General features: G+C 40.2%; 1 protein-coding gene across 1 annotated transcript; it reads right to left on the reverse strand.

Annotated features, from left to right (window-relative positions):
• Window positions 1-1,031: 1,031 nt before the first annotated feature.
• Window positions 1,032-4,564, reverse strand: LOC113891888 (probable G-protein coupled receptor 141). The gene is made up of 2 exons (XM_027540339.1): window positions 4,395-4,564; window positions 1,032-2,012 (listed from the first exon to the last, which is right to left on the reverse strand). Exon 2 carries the CDS (start codon window positions 1,976-1,978, stop codon window positions 1,097-1,099), a length of 882 nt encoding a protein of 293 aa, XP_027396140.1. The 5' UTR covers window positions 1,979-2,012; window positions 4,395-4,564; the 3' UTR covers window positions 1,032-1,096.
• Window positions 4,565-24,407: the final 19,843 nt, after the last annotated feature.

Genomic DNA, 24,407 nt, shown 5'->3' on the forward strand with positions numbered 1-24,407 from the left:
GTACATTTATAATTCTTGGTGAACTTTTTTCATTTCTCTCTAAAATCCAGAATGAGTGGGAAGGATATTTGATAAAAGGGTAATGGAGCCAAGTCAGAACTTCCTGCCAGATTCTTCAGCGCCCTGGCATGAAGTTGTCTTGGCCAAGACTAAAGCCTCTGGCCAATTTACTAGAGAGGGAAGAAGTGGTAAGTCCTCTTCATGGAGTATAATTATAAGCAAAGCAAAGCATAAGGATCTATTGATGTCTGTGTTTGATAAGTAGAATCTGAGTTGGTTGTCTTGGTTGTTTTATTGAGTTTAACTGACACTGACTGATTTTGTTTAACACTTCCTGGTTATATATGGTGTTTTAAAGAAGCTTCAGAAGAGTCCCACAGTCTCGGAGGCATGGCTCTAATACAGTCTGCCAGTATGCCTAGACTAAGTCCAGTTGTTTTCCACCTTTTTCTATTTCTTTTCCTGCTTTATGGCTGCATGTCTGGAAAGGGAGCTCTGGGAGGTAATCTCAGCTTCCTGACTGACTGTTATATCTTAACCACAGAATCAAACCACAACAATGCCCCATCAATTCCGAAAGAATTTCCTCTAGGTCTCTTGACTTTCTGAGCTAATTCTTTCCTCCAAATATGGTAAAATATCAGTAATTTTCAAGATAGAGTCATTGACAAGTTGACCATAAGTTGAATAAGTTAAGGCTTCTGTAAAGTCTTTATCTTTGGGTTCTCTGGACCTTGAAGAACATTCTAGGATCAAAGCTCAGTGAGAATAAATGCAAAGAAGAGAGTACATTGAGAAAGCCAATAGCTGTGCATAGTGGAAGTAAATATTACAAGAAAAAAAGAGATAGGGGTTGAGTCTGGATGGTTGGGATCAACTTGTGTAGAGTTAAGGCAATTGAACATATTCAGTTAGTGAAGAACTAGTAACAGGTCGCTGAGAAGAGGGAAAAAAATCAATCCTCATTACCTTTTTGTGAAAAAATCATTTTGGTGATGATTAAGAACTTTCGAAATTGTGGAAGCAGCTACTCAATTGAAACTATTTTATTACAATAGTGAGAAACTGATCAACAAAGCAAGTAACACAGGCGTATTTAATGGATAACACCACCTACGAAACACAGCATATCCAGGCAACAGGCTGTAGTTAAAGCAACAAAAATTTCGTTATAACGAACTAACTCAGAATCTTCTGTCTCTGAGTAATGTTGAATGAAGTGTATCCGGAAGGCATGATGGGGTATAAAACAAACCACTATTATGAGGAGGAAGAAGAAGCTCTTGATTTGAGCTCTGTACTCTTGATGGGTCCACATGTCTGGCCAAAGAGCCTTTACCAGTTGAACAATGACCCACATCTGTATCAGAAAGAGGGTCACAACTGTTGTCATCATAATGACAATCATAGAGTAGTTCAAGATAATAAACTCCTTGCGTTTGAGGTCTTTGTAGAACTCAAAACACTGTTGTTCTGAGTAACTTGGATTGGTGCCATATTGTAAAAAAAATATTGGCAAAAAAATTACACTGCCCACCAGCCAAATAATAATGCTTAAAACCACCACATGGTACTTTTGGAACTGAGTTTGGAGTTTCTTAAAATACACGAGCAATCGAATTATGATGATGGCCACATAGAAAACAAAGGTGAAATACATATGACCATATATTATGCCGCTAACCAATCGGCAGGTGAAGGATCCAAACTCCCAGACAACTAAGACATAATAGCTGAGGCGGAAGGGAAGGCTGAACAGGAGGATGGAGTGTAGCACGATGATATTGAGAACAATCGTGGCGACGATTGATTGGCTGTTCCTTTTGAGCATCATATAAGACATCGCAATGGCCCCTGCAGCGCCTCCCAGCAAAACCACACTGTACAGTGATATGAGAATCATTCTGCAGTGCCTGTCACAGCGACTCAGGTCTGTGTTCGAAGCGTTTGACAGGGTGGTCACATTGGTCAGCTCCATCTTTCACCACAAAATGCTTAGGAGGCCATAAGTCCTTAAATTAAAAGTTTTATAAAATTAGAGTAGATATATTAAAACTGCACAGCAGCTGCCCATGAACTGAGTACCCAAAAAATATTGTCAGAGACTCATCTTTATTACTCAAAAATACTGAAAAGACAGAGAGTGAAACCAAATAACAAAAATAAGATTAAATATAAAACTTGTCATTGGGCAGTCAGGCATTCTGTTCACGGAAATGCCTAAATTCACGTACCAGCACAGGGCTGAGGATAAGACATATTATTCTCTGGCATAAAATTTAAGGAAGGGCTAGAGACTCAGTCATCAAAATAAGTAACAGTCTAATGCAATATTTTTTAGAATCAAAACTAATGCAAAAAAATCATGATGAACAAAATAAAGTTTTAATGATGGTAGGGTCCGTATGTACCCAGCAAACATCCCATATCAGATCCATAATACAAAGGCCACCCTTCCTATTTTCAGGAAATCCAGCTTGAGATACTGTAGAGATCATGTAAGTCACATGAAATTGTTGTAAGAAGATATATCAGACACTTGAAAATATTTTCTGTGAACAGCTTTGAGGAAGAAGTGGCCTATAATATACATATTACCTTCACTCTTTTCTTCTTCCAAACTCTGAAACTTTCCTGGATTGGTGTGCTACATTTGGTAAAAATTTGGGGTTTGAGGGTAGGTTCTGTTTAGTTTTCGTTTAAGTTTTTCAGGTACTGGGGCAGTGATTGTATAGCAGAAAGACAAGAATGCTTGGCAATGTGCTTTGCCATACCTAAGTGCCACTTGGTCATTTGTTCACTGTTAGAGCATGCATAAGTCATCTGGCCTCACAGAACTCTAGCTATGAAATACAGAAGATCATACTGCCTACAATAGCTCAGTTGGTAAAGAATCCGCCTGCAGTGCAGGAGACCCCAGTTCGATTCCTGGGTTGGGAAGATCCGCTGGAGAAGGGGGAGGCTACACACTCCAGTATTCTCGGGCTTCCCTTGTGGCTCAGCTGATAAAGAATTCTTCTGCAATGCAGGACACCTGGGTTCTATCCTCAGGTTCGAAAGATCCCCTGGAGAAGGGAGAGGCTACAGAGAATTCCATGGACAGTATAGTCCATGGGGTTGCAAAGAGTCGGACACGACTAAGCGACTTTCACTTCACATACTGCCTACATCACTGAAATTTTAAATGAGTCAGTGTGTTTGAGACAACTCTATATACATAAAAAAAAGAGAGAGAGAGCTACACAAAGTAATGATCCTTAAGGTGAAACAGCAAAGACAAAAAAGACATTATTTACTTTTTTCTCCTTACTCTACATAGGGGCAGATACACAGTTATGTTACATAAAATTGTTGTGTTATTAAGTATATAATAAATATTTGACAATTAAAAAAAACCTTTTTCAGATCTTTGATTAGATTGTATGAGACCCAGGCTTCAACAAGTCAAACTTTCCCATCTGGAATGATCTGTGTCCATTTTCCTCATGTATCTGCTCTCCATGTGGCCAGAAGAAGTTTGAGCATGTTTCTGAGGGAGAAGTTATTCCACAGTGAATACCTTAGTCTCTTAGAATTTTTCTTCTGCTACCATGGAATCTTCTTAGAATAATTAAATCTTTGTTTATGAAAAAATTTACATTGGCCCTGTCAGGTTGACTACCCTCAAATAAGATTTTATTGTAACTTAGAAATATAATTATATTTTGCATAACAATCTAAATTTTATATGCTGAAATATGCTCTCTAGCCAAGTACATATACATAAAATACATAATGCTTATATACTTTTTGTGTGAAACAAAATAGTTTTATGTGACTTATGAAAAACAAATACAAAACTACTAAAATTTTGAAGTGTCAGTAGTCCTGCAGTCTAAGGAGACAAGATGTAAGTTTGAAATGACTTTAAAGCAAGGAAAACTTAAATAATCTATCAAGTCCAACCAGTTTAAGTGGTTTTTATATGCTTATCATTGAAGTTGCCTCTTCAATTGCAAATATGGGAATGAGATCTAGTTTGTAAGAATGTTATGAGAAGTAAGAAAGATTCCATGTCTAAAGAGCCAATAAATTCCCTGACATGGACTTGGTCTTAAAAGTCTCCATGCTACTTCTCCTTCTACAATGTATACAAAGCTATATCATAAAATAAAATTCCACCCTTTTGAAGTTATCTCTCAGAATCACCCTATAAATATTCAAATGCATTGGGATAAATTTTTAGCAAAGAGAGGAGTTGGATCATCCCTTTTCCTTTCTCTCAGGACCTTAGCCTTAGAACCGCCAACCCCAGGAAATTTCTAAGTATTTCTTTGCTTGTAAAAACCAAGCACTGAGATTTCTAGCTCTGTTTCACATGCAGAAACCATTAAATGACCACCCAAACTACTTACTTGTTCTTTTCCTCTTACGATTTTCTGCTGATGGAAGACTCAAGGCAACCTGGTCATTTGTTGGTGATCTACGTCAGAGCAGGTAATAAGAATCGTTTTCTAGTAACAAGTCTTCACTAACAACAGTCAAGGGAAGTCATGGATAATGACTGGTGGAGAGCTCAAGCTTTTGGCTGAGAACTTCCGAAGTTACACTGTCAAGATGAAGGGTCCAGATAAAGCATCTGGGCCACCAACAGATGTTTATCTCTAAAGGTAGTGGTGAGACAGACTCAAACCATTCTTCCTAAGTTAGGACTTTCATTTTCACTATCCATTATTTCTTTACAGTAATTTTTCTTATTAGCATGAACAATTTAGAGCTTTTTTCACCCCCAGTGCTGTTCCTTATTGCACTTATTATATCCAACATGTTTCATATTCAGTACAAGAATGATGGAGAGGAGTACTTCCTATGAGACTTTCGTATTCTCAGCAGTAAGATCAAATTATTTATCTCTCTGGTGTTCAACTTCCAAAGACTCCCTTCCCTCAATAACTGCCATTTGGAGATATGACTCCTTTGGAGCTTGACCGTCTGGTGATGTAACTTCCACAAGAGGGCTCGTTTTGTTTTTCTCAAAAGTCTTAAATATTCTTCCATCAGTCTTCTTACTTCCAGTCAACTAACTTCTAATTGCCTAGTCATCTTTAGCTGTCTTAAGGTCTCAAAGAGTAAGTTTAAGGAAATTGGGTTTAGTACACCTAAAGATGAAAGAAACCAACATGCCTTTGATACTCACAAGCAAATGCAGCCCCCAATCATATTACTGTTCAGCTACAGGTATTTAAAAGGCCCAAAACTCAATAACCTGTAAAGCAAACTCATTATGACCTACATTTCAGTAACAACAGATAAAATTTTCATTTACTTTGGAAAGAATGAATATCATCACCACCTACGCCATCTGCTAGATGATCACCCAACAGTGTTTGTTGCCACAGAGATATAAAACAATAGAATCTAAACATAATAGAGTCATGTGCTTGATTATTTCAAGAAAAACAATAAAAGATGAGATTTCCAACTCTTACAGTCAAAAGCAGATCTGTACCAATTCAACTCAGAAAGATTTCTTATGGAGCCAATTTTTCAATCCATTTTAAACATCTCTTCTTAAATCATATTATTTTGAAAATAGAAAATCTGGATTGTGAGCCTGGATTTTCACATTTTATCTGGCAGGTCTCGTTTTTCAGATAAAATGTGTTTCTTGGAATCTTCAAGATAAAGTATGTTCCCATAGAAACTATGCTATATTTAGGATTTGCTTCTCTGACGAAGGACTAACTAGGAAATGTCAGTTGTGACCAGCAGTGGAGCCTAAAAATAAAAGTCAGCTATAATTCAAAACTATGGCCAGCACACAGATTAATTGTTCACACTGACAGCATGGGGAATTCAAAGTATTAAAAAGTGTATATATTGCAGTTAAAACACAGCTAGAAGAATGCATTTATTTAGTATATTTTTCTTACTATACTCAGAATTCAGCTCTTTTCATTCAGGTTTTTAAGAAAAATAACAAAACCTTAGTATGAGAGCTTAGAAATTCCCCAGTTCAAAACAATACAATCCTCTTCTTTTTTTAGGTTTATAATGTAATCATAAGTATGACTTATTGCAGTATAGTTGTTTTACGATTTTGTGTTAGTTTCACATGTATAGCCCAGTGATTCAGTTGTACATATACATATATCTATTCTTTTTCAGACTCTTTCCCCAAATAGGTTAATACAGAATATTGAGTAGAGTTCCCTGTGCTATCTAGTAGGTCCTTACTGATTATCTACTTTGTATACACCTGTAGTTGTGTATAAATATTAATCTTAAACTCCTAATTTATCCCTCACCACCCACATTTCCCCTTTGGTAAGCTTAAGATTGCTTTCTGTTTTTGTTTTTTTAAATAACTTCATTTGTATCATCTTTTTTTAGATCCCATGTATATTGATATCTGATATTTCTCTCTCTCTGACTTGCTTCACTTAGTATGATAGTCTGTACGCCCATGCGTGTTGCTGCGCATGGCATTATCTCTAGGCCCGTGCGTGTTGCTGTGCATGGCATTATCTCTAGGCCCGTGCGTGTTGCTGCGCATGGCATCATTTCATTCTTTTTTGTGGCCGAGTAAAGTTGATTTAGTGTTGTGTTAGTTTCAGGTGCATCTGTGAGTCTCTGCCCAGAGTGCTTTTCTCACTTCCACACGTCAGGCTGCCTCTGGTCATTCAGTTCTCACTGCTAATGTGAACACCGTCTGAGAAGCCTTCTCTAACTGCCACAGTGTTGGGCAACTGCTCGGGGGACACACCACACTGCCCCAATTGAAGTTTTTACATATGATTTTCCACAAGGTGTTTTAATTGCTTAATTGTTCATTGTGGGTCTATCGCCTGCCTTCTGGTCTACTGAGATAAGCTGCCTGGAACGTACCTAAGGATATGCTGTGTCTTTAACTTTTGGACTCTAAATCAAACAGGGCACCCTGCCTGGCATTTCAAAGCCTCAGTCAATGGCTTAGGCATGTAAACAAGGTTTGAGAATTATCAGCTGCTGATTGATTTACCACTTTCCTAAGCTGGATTTCACTGACCCTAACGGTACCGTCATTGTCACTTCCCAGTGCCCAGATCAGTGTGCAGCACATACTTGTTGAATGAGTTCAGTATTTGTTGAATAAATGCATAAATGTATATGATTTTCTAAAAGTGACTGTGAAACGATCCTTCTTTTGCAGATAATGACTTAATCATTTTAACTTCATTCTTACAGGTTTTCAAAGATGAGTGTGAGAGCTAGAACTGACCTAAAAGAGGCTCTAACAAATCCAAATACTTCATTTTACAGAAGGAACTGAGGCAGCCCAAGTAGAGGCCACACAGGCGCCCTGCCTCTGAGACTCCCAGTCCACCCTTCTTTATGACCTTCCCTGTCACCCAAAGTGACCATCTCCCAAGCCACTGCATCTGGAAGCTTCACTATATTCCAAAGAGTCTTGTCTCTTTTTTAGGAAATTGAGTCTCTTTAACCTTTGGGAGATCCCAGAGCATGGAGACATTCAACAGAAAATGAGAAAACATTTGTTCAACGTAAACTTTTTCTCCAATCTTTTTAGCTTCAACTCTTTAAACGCTTTGCGTGAGTCTTCTCATAAGCCTTGGGGAGTGACCTGATTTCACAGTCAAGCTGGTTACCTGTTTCGAGATTATTGAACAATGTGGTTAAATTTTTTTTTCTCTTCTATATTCTACTCCTTTATGAAAGGAAGATAATACTTCCTCAGAACAAAGGAAAGGAAGTAGTGGTTTTAGAACACATGATACCCCCTCAAGAGAAGGATGAGACATAGCTCAGGTCAATAGATTAAACTCAGTTGCTTTCTGAAATAAAAGACTTATCTTAGTATTTTGACATCCAGTGGGACTTCAATCAAGATATGATTAATGAAGTATTTAATTAATGTATTGAGAAGGACTTTGTAAAAATTCACAGAAGGAAACTTCTTCAGATATAATAATAGCCATAGGTGCACTGGGATATAAACAGGTGTCCATCACTATGGTGCTTCGAAATTAAACTTTCTAAGCAACGTTTCTCAAATGTTATTGTGCTTATGAATGACCTGGTGATCTTGTTAAGATGCAAATTCTATTTCAGTGGATCTAGGGTAGGGCCTGAGATTCTGTATTTCTAACTGGTACCTAGGTGATGCACAGCCTGCTGGTCCCACAGACCACACACCATGCACCATCCTTTATGTTGTGAGACTCTACACTATACTGTCCAATATGGTAGCCGTTCTCCACATTGCAGCCATTTCAATTAAGTTAAAACTGTTCACTTCCTCAGTCATAAGTCGAATGCTCAATTACAGAAAGTTCTGTTGAATAGACTTACTAAGGAAAACACAATGCATTAAATAGTTCCTATTCCTTGAGATCTCACCTCCTTTCTTTTCTAATTGTAGGTTGCCAGCTTTTATGTGGAGAATAACAAGCGTTGGTTGGATAAGCAGGTGTGCTTGAAGCTGTGGGAGGTGGGGCAGAGGAGAACCAGGAAGAAGAGTTGTTGAGGAATCCAAAGAATAAAAGGATTTCAAGAAAGGTAAAGGTCAACAGGAACAAGTATTGCCACGAGAACAAATAAGCTAAGGTTTGAGAATTGCCCATTGAATGCAGAGGCATGGGAAGCAGAACAGGCGTAGTTGATGGAATATAAAACTAAACCAGGGCTGTTAATGAGGAAAGCTTTTTGCTTATTTACACTGGAGTTTGGACTCAGATGGGCACCATATCACTTTGGGGAAGGGACAGAGTCTTTGAATCTCTTTATTTTTAAAATAGGCAGTATATTGACTGTACCCACTTGACTCGTAGCTTCTGTGAGGGCAAAGTGGAGATTTAAACCCAGGGCCTCAGGCATCATCTCTAGAGCCTTTTCTACTACTGCCTCTAAGGGGTGGGCAGGAAGGCAGGACCCCTGGTCCTCAGTCTTACTCTCCACTCACTCACCTTTCCCCACTCTCATCTCTTGGAGCAGGAGTCTCTTGGGCTCCTGGGAAGGGAGGGTTTCTTGGGCCCATGGGTTGGAGTGGGTCATTTTGCACTGTCTTCATGACCATGTAGCTCATGTTGAAAATTAAAGGTTTTGTGTTTTCTTGGGACTTCTCTGGCAGTCCAGTGGTTAGGACTCTGGGTTTTCACTGTCAAGGGCCCAGGCCAGTCCCTGGTCAGGGAACTAAGATCCTACAAGCCTTGAGGCATTGTCAAAAAATAGTTTGGGGCTTTTCTAAATAAATACATACGTAGGTACATACATAAATACATAAATAAATAAAATAAGCAACATAGAATTTTTTCCCTGCCCTAAGAGTTTTGTTTTTTTTTTTAAGGAACAAAATGCAAAGCTGACAGATACATCAAAAGCATTTTGATTTCGTAATACAGCCATGCAGTGTTGACCTAGCTCTCTTGCGCCAATCATTCTCTAAGTTTATGCCTCAGATTTTCTTTTAAGGAATTTTTTTGTAAAAAAAATCTGAGTTTCTAATAATTAGTGGATTTCAGACACTTGGACATTGGCTGGCTGAGAACTTACAGATGTGATAATTACTAATTTTGGCTTAATAGTGGGCACTGGGGAGAAAGATTGAGCCAGAAAATATTGGACCAAGGAAATGGACTCTACTCAATGGACTGGCTCCTAGAGGCAGGTGGGCAGTCCAATGACATGTCCTGTGGAAGTGCCAGACTTTGGCAGGCTCAACATGGTGTGAAGGGCAAGAAACAAGAGGAAATCCTGGGGATGCAACCCAAATCTGGATAGGTAGAGGCAATGAGACTGGTACTGTGCTTTCTCTTGCATGGGCCCAGTGAAAGGACAGTCAAAGGATAAGGCAGAGTTTGCAGCTTTCACCGACATCAGAGTTAACTAGACACTTATTACCACAGCACTTCCTGAGAGCCTGTGGGTGGGGCCAGGCACCCATACTTTGAATAAGCAACCAGGTCATCCTGATTTATCTTGATGCAGTCCTTCAGAGGACCACTTCTGAGAAAGGTAAGAGTGGGTTTCATCCTGCAGGTGAAGGACTGGAGTTTATTTTGGGGCCAAAAGCCTAAAAGGAAACTGAAGTTGCAGAGGAGACACTGAGGCAGAGTCACAGCTTTATGGAGCATGGAACAGACTGCTAGGCAGAAAATGTCTAACTCAGTAGCCAGGCTCACTGTATACACACTGGCAAGACATCCTGCCCTACCTCCTGCATTGATTGTAGACTGAGAGATATGACCCTAGAGGCGGGGCTTAAAGGCAGATCAGAGTGGGGCTACACCACGTCTAAATTAGCCGCACTGTGTGATTTAGAGCCTAGTGATTTCTGCCTTCAAGTAACAATATCGATATGAATGTCTTGAATAAGATGAGAAAGCTCTTCTCTCATGTTGCAAGAGTTCCAGGATGGATGGCTCCAGGGAAGTTTCTCTTGAGCCATCAGGGCTGGCGGAACTCTGGGCTGGTTTCCCGTGTGTCTCATGACTTTCCCCTCACAGATACAAAACGGTGGCTCTTGTTGCAGTTGTCCTCACACAAGCTTGTGGGGAGGCAGACAGAAAACCACGGTGACTCTTTTTTATAGGAAAGAAGACATTCTGGAAGCCCTCCAGCAGTCTTGTCTTTACACCTTGTTGGCTAGAGGGGTTATTTGTTGACTCCTCGTCCTATCTTAAAACCTCCATGGTTTACATTCTGTGGCTTGGAAGAGGGCTCCCTTTCCTGTCTCACGCTACTGAAAGCATTGTGGTACAGTGCACAGGGAGGGATCGGGTAGATCTTTCAGGAGGCAGTTAACAGCGTCCTTATCTGTCATCTCAGGAACACGATGAAAGGATTCTGAATGCTGAGAACAGGTCCACAGTTTACTGCATGAACCCCTTATGGTCCGTCCACTATTAAATGAAGGCAGTAAAGTTCAACTTAAGGAGCTAAGCTTTTGCATGTAACTGAGAGCACTGCCAATCTGTCTTCCATTTATCCTACTCTAGGACACAGCAGACATTCCCAGCACACATCCTCCTGTACAGTGTCCTCCAAGTCTTCTCTTAGGGTCATCTCAACCTTTGTGTTGAGATACTTTTAGTTGCACTTCTTAACGTGCACGTTTTCTCAATTTCTATTTCAAAACCAAAGATTCCATCTTCCAACCTCTTTTTATTCCATATTAATCAAACATCTCAGATATTGAAACACTAATATACTTCCTTCTTCAAGGGAAAGTGAAGAAACATTTCTTCACAAATGTTGTAAGAAGGTAGTCTGGGTTCTGTTTTTGAAATAATATGAAGTCATGTTTTTTCTGCATGCCCATGAAAATCTGAATGCTTAATTTCTGAGAGTCATGCAACTTAGAAACCTGTAGACTTCTTGCTTGATTCCAGAATGATTCATTAATTTTATCATCTGCGTGTGTTCATGCTAAATCGCTTCAGTCATGTCTGACGCTGTGTGACCCTATGGATTGTAGCCCAACAGGCTCCTCTGTCCATGGGATTGCCGTGCCCTCCTCCAGAGGATCTTCCCTACCCAGGGATCAAACCCACATTTCTATGTCTCCAGCATTGGCAGGTGGGTTCTTTACCACTAGCACCACCTGGGAAGCCCTAGTTTTATCATCTAGTTTGTGCTTTAAAGCTATTTCAAGAGAATAAATACATGTGGTAAGAATGGCATCACCGACTCAATGGACATGAAATTGAGCAAGCTCGGGGAGATGGTGAAAGACAGGGAAGCCTGGTGTGTCGTAGTCCATGGGGTCACAAAGAGTCAGAAATGACTGAGCACCTGAACAACAAAAGAATATTTTAGTTGATTTTTGTATTCCTTCTTTCCCTTTCCTTTCCCAATATTAAAATAAATAAATAAAACATGATCTTGACAATATAAACTGTTGAAGGCAGTAACCTTCACAAAGGATGTGCCCACTGGCTGACTCTGAGCAGGACCCAGACAACTGAAGGCTCCTCCCTCCTTCCCTCCCCTGTCTTTGGACTGTGCAGTCCACTTGCCTTCCCTGAGCTAGACAAGTAGAGTAAGTAGATTTTCCAAACGCCACACCCCTATTCCTGTGGTGGCCCCTGCACCCTGTAGAGAGAGAAGAAAGAAAATCCCCACTGATGCCTGATATACAAATGGATCTAAAGGAGACAATTCATCCACTTAGTCTGCAGTAGCCACTCAGTCCAACAGTGACACCATCTGGATAAAAACAGGACAGCAGCCGCCAGTGGGTGAACCTCAGGGCACTGGCTGGCAGTCACTCATACGCCCTGGTCATCAACCCTTTGAACTCACAAATGGGCCCTTCTAAAGAGATTAAACCTATGGCTTGGACAATGAAAAACCAAGGGGCAGGTGATATAAATAAGCCCTTGTGGGGTCAGGATATATGGAAAGACATTTGGGTTCACCTGCAAGAGCCTCAGGCAGTCCTCATTGTCTTCCATGTCCCAGCTCATAAAGCACTGACACCCCCTGGTAATCAGGAAGCTGATGCCTAGCTCTGGTACGAACCCAAAGAACTGATCTTTCAGTATATACAACAGATTGAGTGCAAAGAAAGAGTGACCACCACAGTGCCCTGGTAAGATACCATATTGCTAAGGACGCTGGGTTGCTCTTGAAAGACAGTGACTCGATTAAAGCAGCAATAGCATGTCCTGGATGCTCTAAACAATGCCCAAAGCACTGCCAAAGGAATCTGGGAGCATACACTGGAGATCCCACCTAGTAAGAGGTTGTCAAATTGATTATACTGGGCCCCCTCCCTATAAGTAAGGGTTCTAAATGTGCCTTGGTTTGTGTGGACACCTTGTTAGGCTTAACTAAAACGTTCTCCTGTCATTGTGCAAAAAAGGGTGCCTCCATTGTTGGTTTAGAGAAGCTGAGTACCTTGTGTGGATACCTGAATAAAATCGACAGTTATTAGTGGTCATATTTCAAAGGTCATGATTGATCAAAAGACCATGACATTAAATGGAGGTTCTGTCTCCCCTGTAATCTGGTTGGTAAAAAGAAATAATGTATTAAAGCAACAGATTAAGTCACTAACAGGTAAAACCACTCTGGCCAGGTGACCTGAAGTACTGTCCCAGGCTTATTTTACATTTGAGTGATCAAACACTAGGGCCTATTATCCTGTATGCCAGAGTGGGGACTTCTGCTGAGGCATCCAACACCATAAAGATATAGAAGTCACCAGAAACAGCCTCTGCCCTGAGTCTCACTCTGCATGAAGAAGCTATGCTGCTGAGAATACCAAGCACCATCATGCCTGGGTGTGGCATTATCTACTGGAATTTAAGGTAGGAAGTTCTGCTGGGATGGGTAAGCTACTTCGCACCCCAGGGTTGGGGGGTAGAGGGGCTAGCCAATCTCCACTGAGATCTCATCGTCCTGCCGTAAGTGGAACACACACCGTTAAAAGAGGGGAGAGAGTGCGGGTACTGCTGTACCTCTGACAGTGCTGCTTCCCCGGCTAACATGTCTGGTAAATACTACCAGGCCAAGTTCCTCAAGCTGCCAACCTTGTCTCCTCGTGGCCAGATGAGTATGTTTTGTTTTCCCCTGGTACACTTGGCCACCATCTAAGTCCCCTCCTGGAGGACATTATAGCACACACAGAAACTGTAACTAAATTCACCCAACAAGTCTTAAAAAATATAAAATTACATTAAAAAAAAAAAAAACTCAGAGGGACCTCTTGTGTCATAGAAAAGCATGCTATTATTATTTCCAAGTTTTCTGTAATCACTTCTTTCCATCATTTTGCTATGCCAACTGATATTTGCCAGGTACTTTGATTTTTTTCTTTTGCCTCCGGTACTTCAATTTTTAATCTGATAGAGGATATTTTAGATAGCATGTATCAAAAAAAAGCCACATATCCTCTAACGTAAAAAAATATATTGGCATTCTTTTGAATCAAAGAGTAGAATGGTGGTTACTGGGAAGCGGGTGGGGCAGGATGCAGAGATTTGTCAAAGGGTACAAACCTCCAGATGAAGTTCTGGGGATATAGTATTCCACATGGGGATTATAGTTAATAATACTGCATCCTATACTTGAGCATTGCTAAGAGGTTATATCTTAAATGTCCTCACCATTAAAAATAAATGATAATTCAGTGAGGTGACAGAGGTCTTAGGTGTTTTGGTAATCATTTTGCTATATGTAAGTGTCTCCAATCAACATGTTTCACAACTTAAACTTACACAAGGGAGTATTCAATGATATCTCAAATCTGGGACAGGGAGAGAGAACACATGTAATAAAGAATTCTGACTTTCTACACTGTGAAGTGTTTTATCAATGAGTGGGTATGCTGCCCAGTCTATATACACAGATAGAGCTATTAAAGAACAAATGTAATTAAAATGTACTACTTGGAGGGGGGGGAACTCTTATGAATCTGATTAGAGTTAATTCACTTTCTAAAAGTCTGATCATACCTGAGGCTATAAAACTGCTTTCTTAAATACACATGTTTGAAGACAGAATATTGCATGCATGGAAAGCCCACTCTGAAACAATTTGCCAGTCTTGTGCAGCACAATACTGTCAGTTGGAAGGATGTGTAGAGGCAAGGAGGCTTTACATCCAGTTGTACAAATCATTTGGGAATTAGTAGGAACTGGTTGAGTTTATGAAGAATCCCAGCCTCCCCTAAACTTTGTTTTTTAATCAAACATTAGAACTATACCAAGGAGTTCTAATTTGTCGGACCTCTGAGAAATGATTCCATCATCATTTATTTATCAGTAATAAATATTATTTTTAATTATTATACTTAAGAAATTTTAAGACATCTATATAAGTATTATAAAGCTAACTAAATCACACTAGTCAAAGTATCTTGAGTTCTCTAGATTTAAGATCCATTATATGGAATATATATATATCTCAATTTTATTCTGGGCATAAAGTAAAGGCAAGAAATTTGGGTGTAAGTTTAAAAAAACTATGAATATAATGACTTAATAATATAGAGTATATAATCACACCTATATAGTGCTACTAGTCATTTCTTTAATCGTTTAGAGAAGCTGTTTTTTTTTTTTTCCTTTGAGGTATAGTTGATTTACAATATTGTGTTAATTTCTGCTGTACAGCAAAGTGATTCAGATATATACACACACACACACACATATATACATTCTTTTTCATAGTCTTTTCCAATATGCTTTATCATAGGATATTAAATATAGTTCCCTGTGCTATACATTTGGATCTTCTTTATCCATTCTATATATAATAGCTTGCATCTGATAATCCCAAACTCCCAATCCATCCCTCCCCTACATTGGCAGCCACAAGTCTGTTCTCCATGTCTGTGAATTTGTTTCTGTTTCATAAATAGGCTCATTTGTGCCATATTTTAGATTTCACATACAAGTGATTAAAAATGATATTTGTCTTTCTCTTTCTGACTAACTTCACTTAGTATAATAATCTCTAGGTCTAACCATGTTGCTGTAAATGATATTCTTTTTGTTCTTTTTTATGGCTGAGTAGTGTTCCATTGTCGGAGAAGGCGATGGCACCCCAGTCCAGTACTCTTGCCTGGAAAATCCCATGGACGGAGGAGCCTGGTAGGCTGCAGTCCAGGGGGTCGCTAACAGTTGGACACGACTGAGCGACTTCACTTTCACTTTTCACTTTCATGCATTGGAGAAGGAAATGGAAACCCACTCCAGTGTTCTTGCCTGGAGAATCCCAGGGATGGGGGAGCCTGGTGGGCTGCCGAATATGGGGTCGCACAGAGTCGGACACGACTGAAGCAACTTAGCAGCAGCAGCAGTATTCCATTGTATATATTTATACCGCATATTCTTTATCTATTCATCTGTTGATGGACATTTAAGTTGTTTCCATATTTTGAGTATTGTAAATAGTGCCACTATGAACATAGTGGTGCACATATATTTTTGAATTATAGTTTTGTCTAGATATCTGCCCAGGACTGGTATTGCTGGATCACATGGCAACTCTATTTTTAGTTTTTTTGAGGAACTTCCATACTATTCTTTGCAATGGATGCACCAACTTTCATTCCCACCAACAGTATAGGAGAGTTTTCTTTTTACCACACCCTCTCCAGCATTTGGTACTTGTAGATTTTTTAATGACGACTTTCTGACCAGTGTGAGGTCATTGTAGCTTTGATTTGCCTTTCTCTAATAATTAGCGATGTTGAGCATCCTTTCACAGTGCCTATTGACCATCTATATGTTGACAAGCTATTTTTTTAAAAACACAGAAAATAGTGTAAAATGTGCCTTTTGCAGCTTTCAAAATTGCTTGAGAAGTTTGAAAATATTTGAAATAATATTTTCCAAGGAGGTTGGAGTCAGGATTTGCCTCCTCTTTCCATTTGAATTGCAAATATACTTTAAAGTTAAAATTACTTTGGTAATGTCAAAGGAAGAGGGGGAAGGTAATGCCAATATCCTCAGATGGTGTCCAGCAGGTAGTATTATGGATGTTATTGGGGTAGCATGCTCCCCATCTCTTCCCATTGCCCACACCACATTTGGTGGACTATTTTACCTCAGTTTAGGAAATTCTCCCCCGTACAGTCTAATTAACTCAAAACCATTCATTTGAGTTATAGTACCTGGCACATTGGCTAGCAGGGCACCTCTCCTTCCACCATGCTGCCAAATTTCTGACATTTGTACGTGTTTGGCTGGGGGAAATGGAAAGCTTTTCCATTTGTGCTTTCTTGACATGCTAAGATTCTTGACTCACACAGTGTGACTCCCTTGAATAGTTTCACTTCCTGCTCTTTGGGGATTTGTAAGTACGTCATAGTTTTTGAATATTTCAACTGCATACAGGCTTGCTTTGCCTTTGTCTGTGACTCACGTATCTAAGTAGTAACTAATTTTCCTAGAGAGAACTAACTTCCCATTTCTTTTAAACAGATCTTTTCCTCTTCTCAGGGTGTTCAAGTATTTTTGATTGTTTATTCATTTATTTAATTTAAATTAGCTCATTAATAGCTTCTGCCACTATTATAGCCACATTACATTTGTAACGAATTAAAAAATGGAACAAAAATTTATAATATCTATTTCACCAAAATTACACCCCACTGTAAATCATCATCAAAAAGATTGAATTTCTAAGTCAGCCATCCAAGGCTATTTGTGATTTAGCTCTCTGTAAAATTTTCAGCTTTGTCTCCCAACCCAACATCTAACTTGACTTTTACCCCATTCTCAGGAAAAGCTGTGTACAGCCCTTATTTTCATTTATTTGTTCTGTCATTCTTCTTATACTAAATGTTTTTCTTTACCTATTCTACATTTTACACATCCTTCCATTTGGACATAATTATCAATGGCTTCTCATAAATTCTTCCTAATTAGGTTAGCCAAATAAAACACAAGATGCCCTGTTAAATGTAAGTTTCAGATCAGCAACAACTAACTTCCACAAGCCTCTTATCCTCCTCCATCAGAGGGCAGATAGAATGAAAACCACAATCACAGAACACTAACCAATCTGAGCACATGGACCACAGCCTTGTTTAACTCAATGAAACTATGAGCCATGCCGTGTAGGGCCACCCTAGACAGATGGGTCATGGTGGAGAGTTCTGACAAAATGTGGTCCACTGGAGAAGAGAATGGAAAACCACTTCAGCATTCTTGCCTTGAGAACCCCATGAACAGTATGAAAAAGGCAAAAAGACATGACACTGAAAAATGAACTCCCCAGGTTGTTAGGTGCCCAATATTCTACTGGAGAAAAAAGAAGAAATAGCTCCAGAAGGAGTGAAAAGGCTGAGCCAAAGTGGAAACAACACCCAGTTGTGCATATGGCTGGTGATAAAAGTAAAGTCCGATTTATAAAGAGCAATATTGCATAAGAACCTGGAATGTTATATCCATGAATCAAGGCAAATTAGAAGTTGTCAAACAGGAGATGGCAAGAGGGAACATTGGCATTTTAGGAATCAGGGAACTAAAATGTACTGGAATGGGTGAATTTAACTCAGATGACCATTATATCTACAACTGTGGGCAAGAATCCTTTAGAAGAAATGGAGTAGCCATCACAGTCAACAGGAGTCTGAAATGCAGTACTTGAATGCAATCTCAAAAATGATAGAAGATCTCTGCTCATTTCCAAGGCAAACCATTCTAATACTCCGAGTCTATGCCCCAACCAGTAATGCTGAAGAAGCTGAAGTTGAACGAGTATATGAAGACATACAAGACCTTCTAGAACTAACACCCAAAAAAGATTTCCTTTTCATTATAGGGGACTGGAATGCAAAAGTAGGAAGTCAAGAAATACCTGGAGTAACAGGCAAATTTGGCCTTGGAGTACAGAATGAAGCAGGGAAAAGGCTAATAGAGTTTTGCCAAGAGAATGCACTGGTCATAGCAAACACCCTCTTCCAACAACACAAGAGAAGACTCTACAGATGGACATCACCAGATGGTCAATACTGAAATGAGACTGATTATATTCTTTGCAGCCAAAGATGGAGAAGCTCTATACAGTCAGCAAAAACAAGACTTGGAGCTGACTATGGCTCAGATCATGAACTCCTTATTGCCAAATTCAGACTTAAATTGAAGAAAGTAGAGAAAACCTCTAGACCATTCAGGTATGCCATAACTCAGATCCCTTACGGTTATACAGTGGAAGTGATAATTAGATTCAAGGGATTCGATCTGATAGACAGAGTGCCTGAAGAACTATGGACGGAGGTTTGTGACATTGTATAGGAAGCAGTTATCAACACCATCCCCGAGAAAAAGAAATGCAAAAAGGCAAAATGGTTGTCTGAGGAGGCCTTACATATAGCTGTGAAAAGAAGAGAAGTGAAAGGGAAAGGAGAAAAGAAAGATATACATATTTGAATGGAGAGTTCCAAAGAATAACAAGGAGAGATAAAGCCTTCCTCAGTGATCAATGCAAAGAAACAGGAAAACAATAGAATGGGAAAGACTAGAGATCTATTCAAGAAAATTAGAGATATCACGGGAACATTTCATGCAAGATCAGATCAGTCGCTCAGTCATGTCCGACTCTTTGCAACCCCATGAATCGCAGCAGGCCAGGCCTCCCTGTCCATCACCAACTCCCAGAGTTCACTCAGACTCACGCCCATCTAGTCAGTGATGCCATCCAGCCATCTCATCTTCTGTCGTCCCCTTCTCCTCCTGCCCCCAATCCCTCCCAGCATCAGAGTCTTGTCCAATGAGTCAACTCCTCTCATGAGGTGGCCAAAGTACTGGAGTTTCAGCTTCAGCATCATTCCTTCCAAAGAAATCCCAGGGCTGATCTCCTTCAGAATGGACTGGTTGGATCTCCTTGCAGTCCAAGGGACTCTCAAGAGTCTTCTCCAACACCACAGTTCAAAAGCATCAATTCTTCGGTGCTCAGCCTTCTTCACAGTCCAACTCTCACATCCATACATGACCACAGGAAAAACCATAGCCTTGACTAGAAGGACCTTTGTTGGCAAAGTAATGTCTCTGCTTTTGAATATGCTATCTAGGTTGGTCATAACTTTCCTTCCAAGGAGTAAGCGTCTTTTAATTTCATGGCTGCAGTCACCATCTGCAGTGATTTTGGAGCCCAGAAAAATAAAGTCTGACACTGTTTCCACTGTTTCCCCATCTACTTGCCATGAAGTGATGGGACCAGATGCCATGATCTTCGTTTTCTGAATGTTGAGCTTTAAGCCAACTTTTTCACTCTCCACTTTCACTTTCATCAAGACGGTCTTTAGTTCTTCTTCACTTTCTGCCATAAGGGTGGTGTCATCTGCATATCTGAGTTTATTGATATTTCTCCCGGCAATCTTGATTCAAGCTTGTGTTTCTTCCAGTCCAGCGTTTCTCATGATGTACTCTGCATACAAGTTAAATAAACAGGGTGACAATATACAGCCTTGACGAACTTCTTTTCCTATTTGGAACCAGTCTGTTGTTCCATGTCCAGTTCTAACTGTTGCTTCCTGACCTGCATACAAATTTCCCAAGAGGCAGATCAGGTGGTCTGGTATTCCCATCTCTTGAAGATTTTTCCACAGTATATTGTGATCCACACAGTCAAAGGCTTTGGCATAGTCAATAAAGCAGAAATAGATGTTTTTCTTGAACTCTCTTGCTTTTTCTATGATCCAGTGGATGTTGGCAATTTGATCTCTGGTTCCTCTGCCTTTTCTAAAACCAGCTTGAACATCAGGAAGTTCACGGTTCACATATTGCTGAAGCCTGGCTTGGAGAATTTTGAGCATTACTTTACTAGCGTGTGAGATGAATGCAATTGTGCGGTAGTTTGAGCATTCTTTGGCATTGCCTTTCTTTGGGATTGGAATGAAAACTGACCTTTTCCAGTCTTGTGGCCACTGCTGAGTTTTCCAAATGTGCTGGCATATTGAGTGCAGCACTTTCACAGCATCACCTTTCAGGATTTGGAATAGCTCAACTGGAATTCCATCACCTCCACTAGCTTTGTTCGTAGTGATGCTTTCTAAGGCCCACTTGACTTCACATTCCAGGATGTCTGGCTCTAGGTCAGTGATCACACCATCGTGATTATCTGGGTCGTGAAGATCTTTTTTGTACAGTTCTTCTGTGTATTCTTGCCATCTCTTCTTAATATCTTCTGCTTCTGTTAGGTCCATACCATTTCTGCCCTTTATCGAGCTCATCTTTGCATGAAGTGTTCCTTTGGTATCTCTGATTTTCTTGAAGAGATCTCTAGTCTTTCCCATTCTGTTGTTTTCCTCTATTTCTTTGCATTATCACTGAAGAAGGCTTTCTTATCTCTTCTTGCTATTCTTTGGAACTCTGCATTCAGATGTTTATATCTTTCCTTTTCTCCTTTGCTTTTCACTTCTCTTCTTTTCACAGCTATTTGTAAGGCCTCCTCAGACAGCCATTTTGCTTTTTTGCATTTCTTTTCTATGGGGATGGTCTTGATCCCTGTCTCCTGTACAATGTCACGAACCTCATTCCATAGTTCATCAGGCACTCCATCTATCAGATCTAGGCCCTTAAATCTATTTCTCACTTCCACTGTATAATCATAAGGGATTTGATTTAGGTCATACTTGAATGGTCTAGTGGTTTTCCCTACTTTCTTCAATTTTAGTCTGAATTTGGCAATAAGGAGTTCATGATCTGAGCCACAGTCAGCTCCTGGTCTTGCTTTTGCTGACTGTATACAGCTTCTCCATCTTTGGCTGCAAAGAATATAATCAATCTGATTTCTGTGTTGACCATCTGATGATGTCCATGTATAGAGTCTTCTCTTGTGTCAGAGGGCAGACACACAGAAACCATACTCACAGAAAACTAGTCAATCTAATCACACTAGGACCACAACCCTGTCTAACTCAATGAAACTAAGCCATGCCCGTGGGGCAACCCAAGACGGGCAGGTCATGGTGGAGAGATCTGACAGAATGTGGTCCACTGGAGAAGGGAATGGCAAACCACTTCAGTATTCTTGCCTTGAGAACCCCATGAACAGTATGAAAAGGCAAAATGATAGGATACTGAAAGAGAAACTCCCCAGGTCAGTAGGTGCCCAATATGCTACTGGAGATCAGTGGAGAAATAACTCCAGAAAGAATGAAGGGATGGAGCCAAAGCAAAGAGAATACCCCGCTGTGGATGTGACTGGTGATAGAAGCAAGATTGGATGTTGTAAAGAGCAATATTGCACAAGATCCTGGAATGTCAGGTCCACGAATCAAGGCAAATTGGAAGTGGTTAAATAAGAGATGGCAAGAGTGAATGTCGACATTCTAGGTATCAGCGAACTGAAATGGACTGGAATGAGTGAATTTAACTCAGATGACCATTATATCTACTACTGCGGGCAGGAATCCCTCAGAAGAAATGGAGTAGCCATCATGGTCAACAAAAGAGTCCGAAATGCAGTACTTGGATGCAATCTCAAAAATGACAGAATGATCTCTGTTTGTTTCCAAGGCAAACCATTCAATATCACAGTAATTCAAGTCTATGCCCCAACCAGTAACGCTGAAGAAGCTGAAGTCGAACGGTTCTATGAAGACCTACAAGACCTTTTAGAACTAATACCCAAAAAAGATGTCCTTTTCTTTATAGGGGACTGGAATGCAAAAGTAGGAAGTCAAGAAACACCTGGAGTGACAGGCAAATTTGGCCTTGGAATACGGAATGAAGTAGGGCAAAGACTAATAGAGTTTTGCCAAGAAAATGCACTGGTCATAACAAACACCTTCTTCATGCAAAGATGGGCACAATAAAGGACAGAAATGGTATGAACCTAACAGAAGCAGAAGATATTAAGAAGAGGTGGCAAGAATACATAGAAACTATACAAAAAAAAAATCTTCATGACCGAGATAATCATGATGGTGATCACTCACCTAGAGCCAGACATCCTGGAATGTGAAGTCAAGTGGGCCTTAGGAAGCATCACTACAAAGCTAGTGGATGTGATGGAATTCCAGTTGAGCTATTTCAAATCCTAGAAGATGATGCTGTGAAAGTGCTGCACTCAATAAGCCAGCAAATTTGGAAAACTCAGCAGTGGCCACAGGACTGTGAAAGGTCAGTTTTCATTCCAATCCCAAGGAAAGGAAATGACAAAGAATGCTCAAATTACTGCACAATTGCCCTCATCTCACATGCTAGTAAAGTAATGCTCAAAATTCTCCTAGTCAGGTTTCAACAGTACAGTGAGAGATTGAAGGCAGGAGGAGAAGGGGATGAAAGAGGATGAGATGGTTGGATGGCATCACTCCCAGAGTTTGAGAAAGCTCTGGGAGTTGGTGATGGACAGGGAAGTCCATGGAGTCACAAAAGAATCAGACAGGATTGAGCGACTGAACTGAACTGAACTGAACTGAAGGTTGGAGGGCAGAAGGAGTGACAATTTGACAAGGAACACAGCTGGCGTTAGGAGTGAAGAGCAACTCCTGGGCTGACAGCCAGCAAAAGAGTCAAAAGTTCATCCCTATAGCTGTAAAAACAGAATTATGCCTACAACCTAAGTAACCTTTAAAAGAATGTTCTCAGACAGAGCCATCAGAGATCAGCCTAGGCCAGCTGACACCTTGATTTTGATCTCGGGAGACCTGGAGCAGAGGACCCAGTTGACCCTGCCTGGACTTCTGACCTACAGAATTGTGACATGATAAGTTTGATTTAAGTCATTGACTGTGATATTTTACTTCAGGAGCAAAAGAAAATTGACACAATTACCTTTACACAGTTTATAGACATTTTGTGGGACATACTTATACTAAAAAGTTCAGTTCAGTTCCGTTGAGTCATTCAGTCGTGTCCAACTCTTTGCAACCCCATGGGCTGCAGCATGCCAGGCTTCCTTGTCCATCACCAATTCCCGGAACTTACTGAAACTCATGTCCATTGAGTCGGTGATGTCATCCAACCATCTCATCCTCTGTCATCCCCTTCTTCCCCCGCCTTCAATCTTTTCCAGCATCACGGTCTTTTCCAGTGAGTCAGTTCTTCCCATCAGGTGGTCAGAGTACTGGAGTTTCAGCTTCAGCATCAGTCCTTCCAATGAATATTCAGGACTGATTTCCTTTAGGATGGACTGGTTGGATCTCCTTGCAGTCCAAGGGACTCTCAAGAGTCTTCTCCAACACCACAGTTCAAAAGCATCAATTCTTTGGCACTCAGTTTTCTTTATAGTCCAACTCTCACATCCATACATGACCACTGGAAAAACTATAAATTTGACTAGACAAACCTTTGTTGGCAAAGTAATGTCTCTGCTTCTTAATATGTTGTCTAGGTTGGTCATAGCTTTTCTTCCAAGGAGCAAGCGTCTTTTAATTTCATGGCTGCAGTCACCATCTGCAGTGATTTTGGAGCCCAGAAAAAAAGTCTCTCACTGTTTCCATTGTTTCTCCATCTATTTGCCATGAAGTGATGGGACCAGATGCCACGATCCTGGTTTTCTGAATGTTGAGTTATAAGCCAACTTTTTCACTCTCCTCTTTCACTTTCATCAAGCAGCTCTTCAGTTCTTCGCTTTCTGCCGTAAGGGTGGTGTCATCTGCATATCTGAGGTTATCGATATTTCCCCTAGCAATCTTAATTCCAGCTTGTGCTTAATCCAGCTTGGCGTTTTTCATGATGTACTCTGCATGTAAGTTAAATAAGCAGGGTGACAATATACAGCCTTGACGTACTCCTTTCCAAATTTGGAACTAGTCTGTTGTTCCATGTCCAGTTCTAACTATTGCTTCTTGACTTGCATACAGATTTCTCAGGAGGCACGTAAGGTGGTTGGTCTGATATTCCCATCTCTTGAAGAATTTTCCATACTTTGTTGTGATCCACAGTCAAAAATCTTGGTATAGTCAATAAAGCAGAAGTAGATGTTTTTCTGCAACTCTCTTGCTTTTTCTATGATCCAGCCGA

This window comes from Bos indicus x Bos taurus, chromosome 4 (genome assembly GCF_003369695.1).
Source record: "Bos indicus x Bos taurus breed Angus x Brahman F1 hybrid chromosome 4, Bos_hybrid_MaternalHap_v2.0, whole genome shotgun sequence".
Lineage (NCBI taxonomy): Eukaryota > Metazoa > Chordata > Mammalia > Artiodactyla > Bovidae > Bos > Bos indicus x Bos taurus.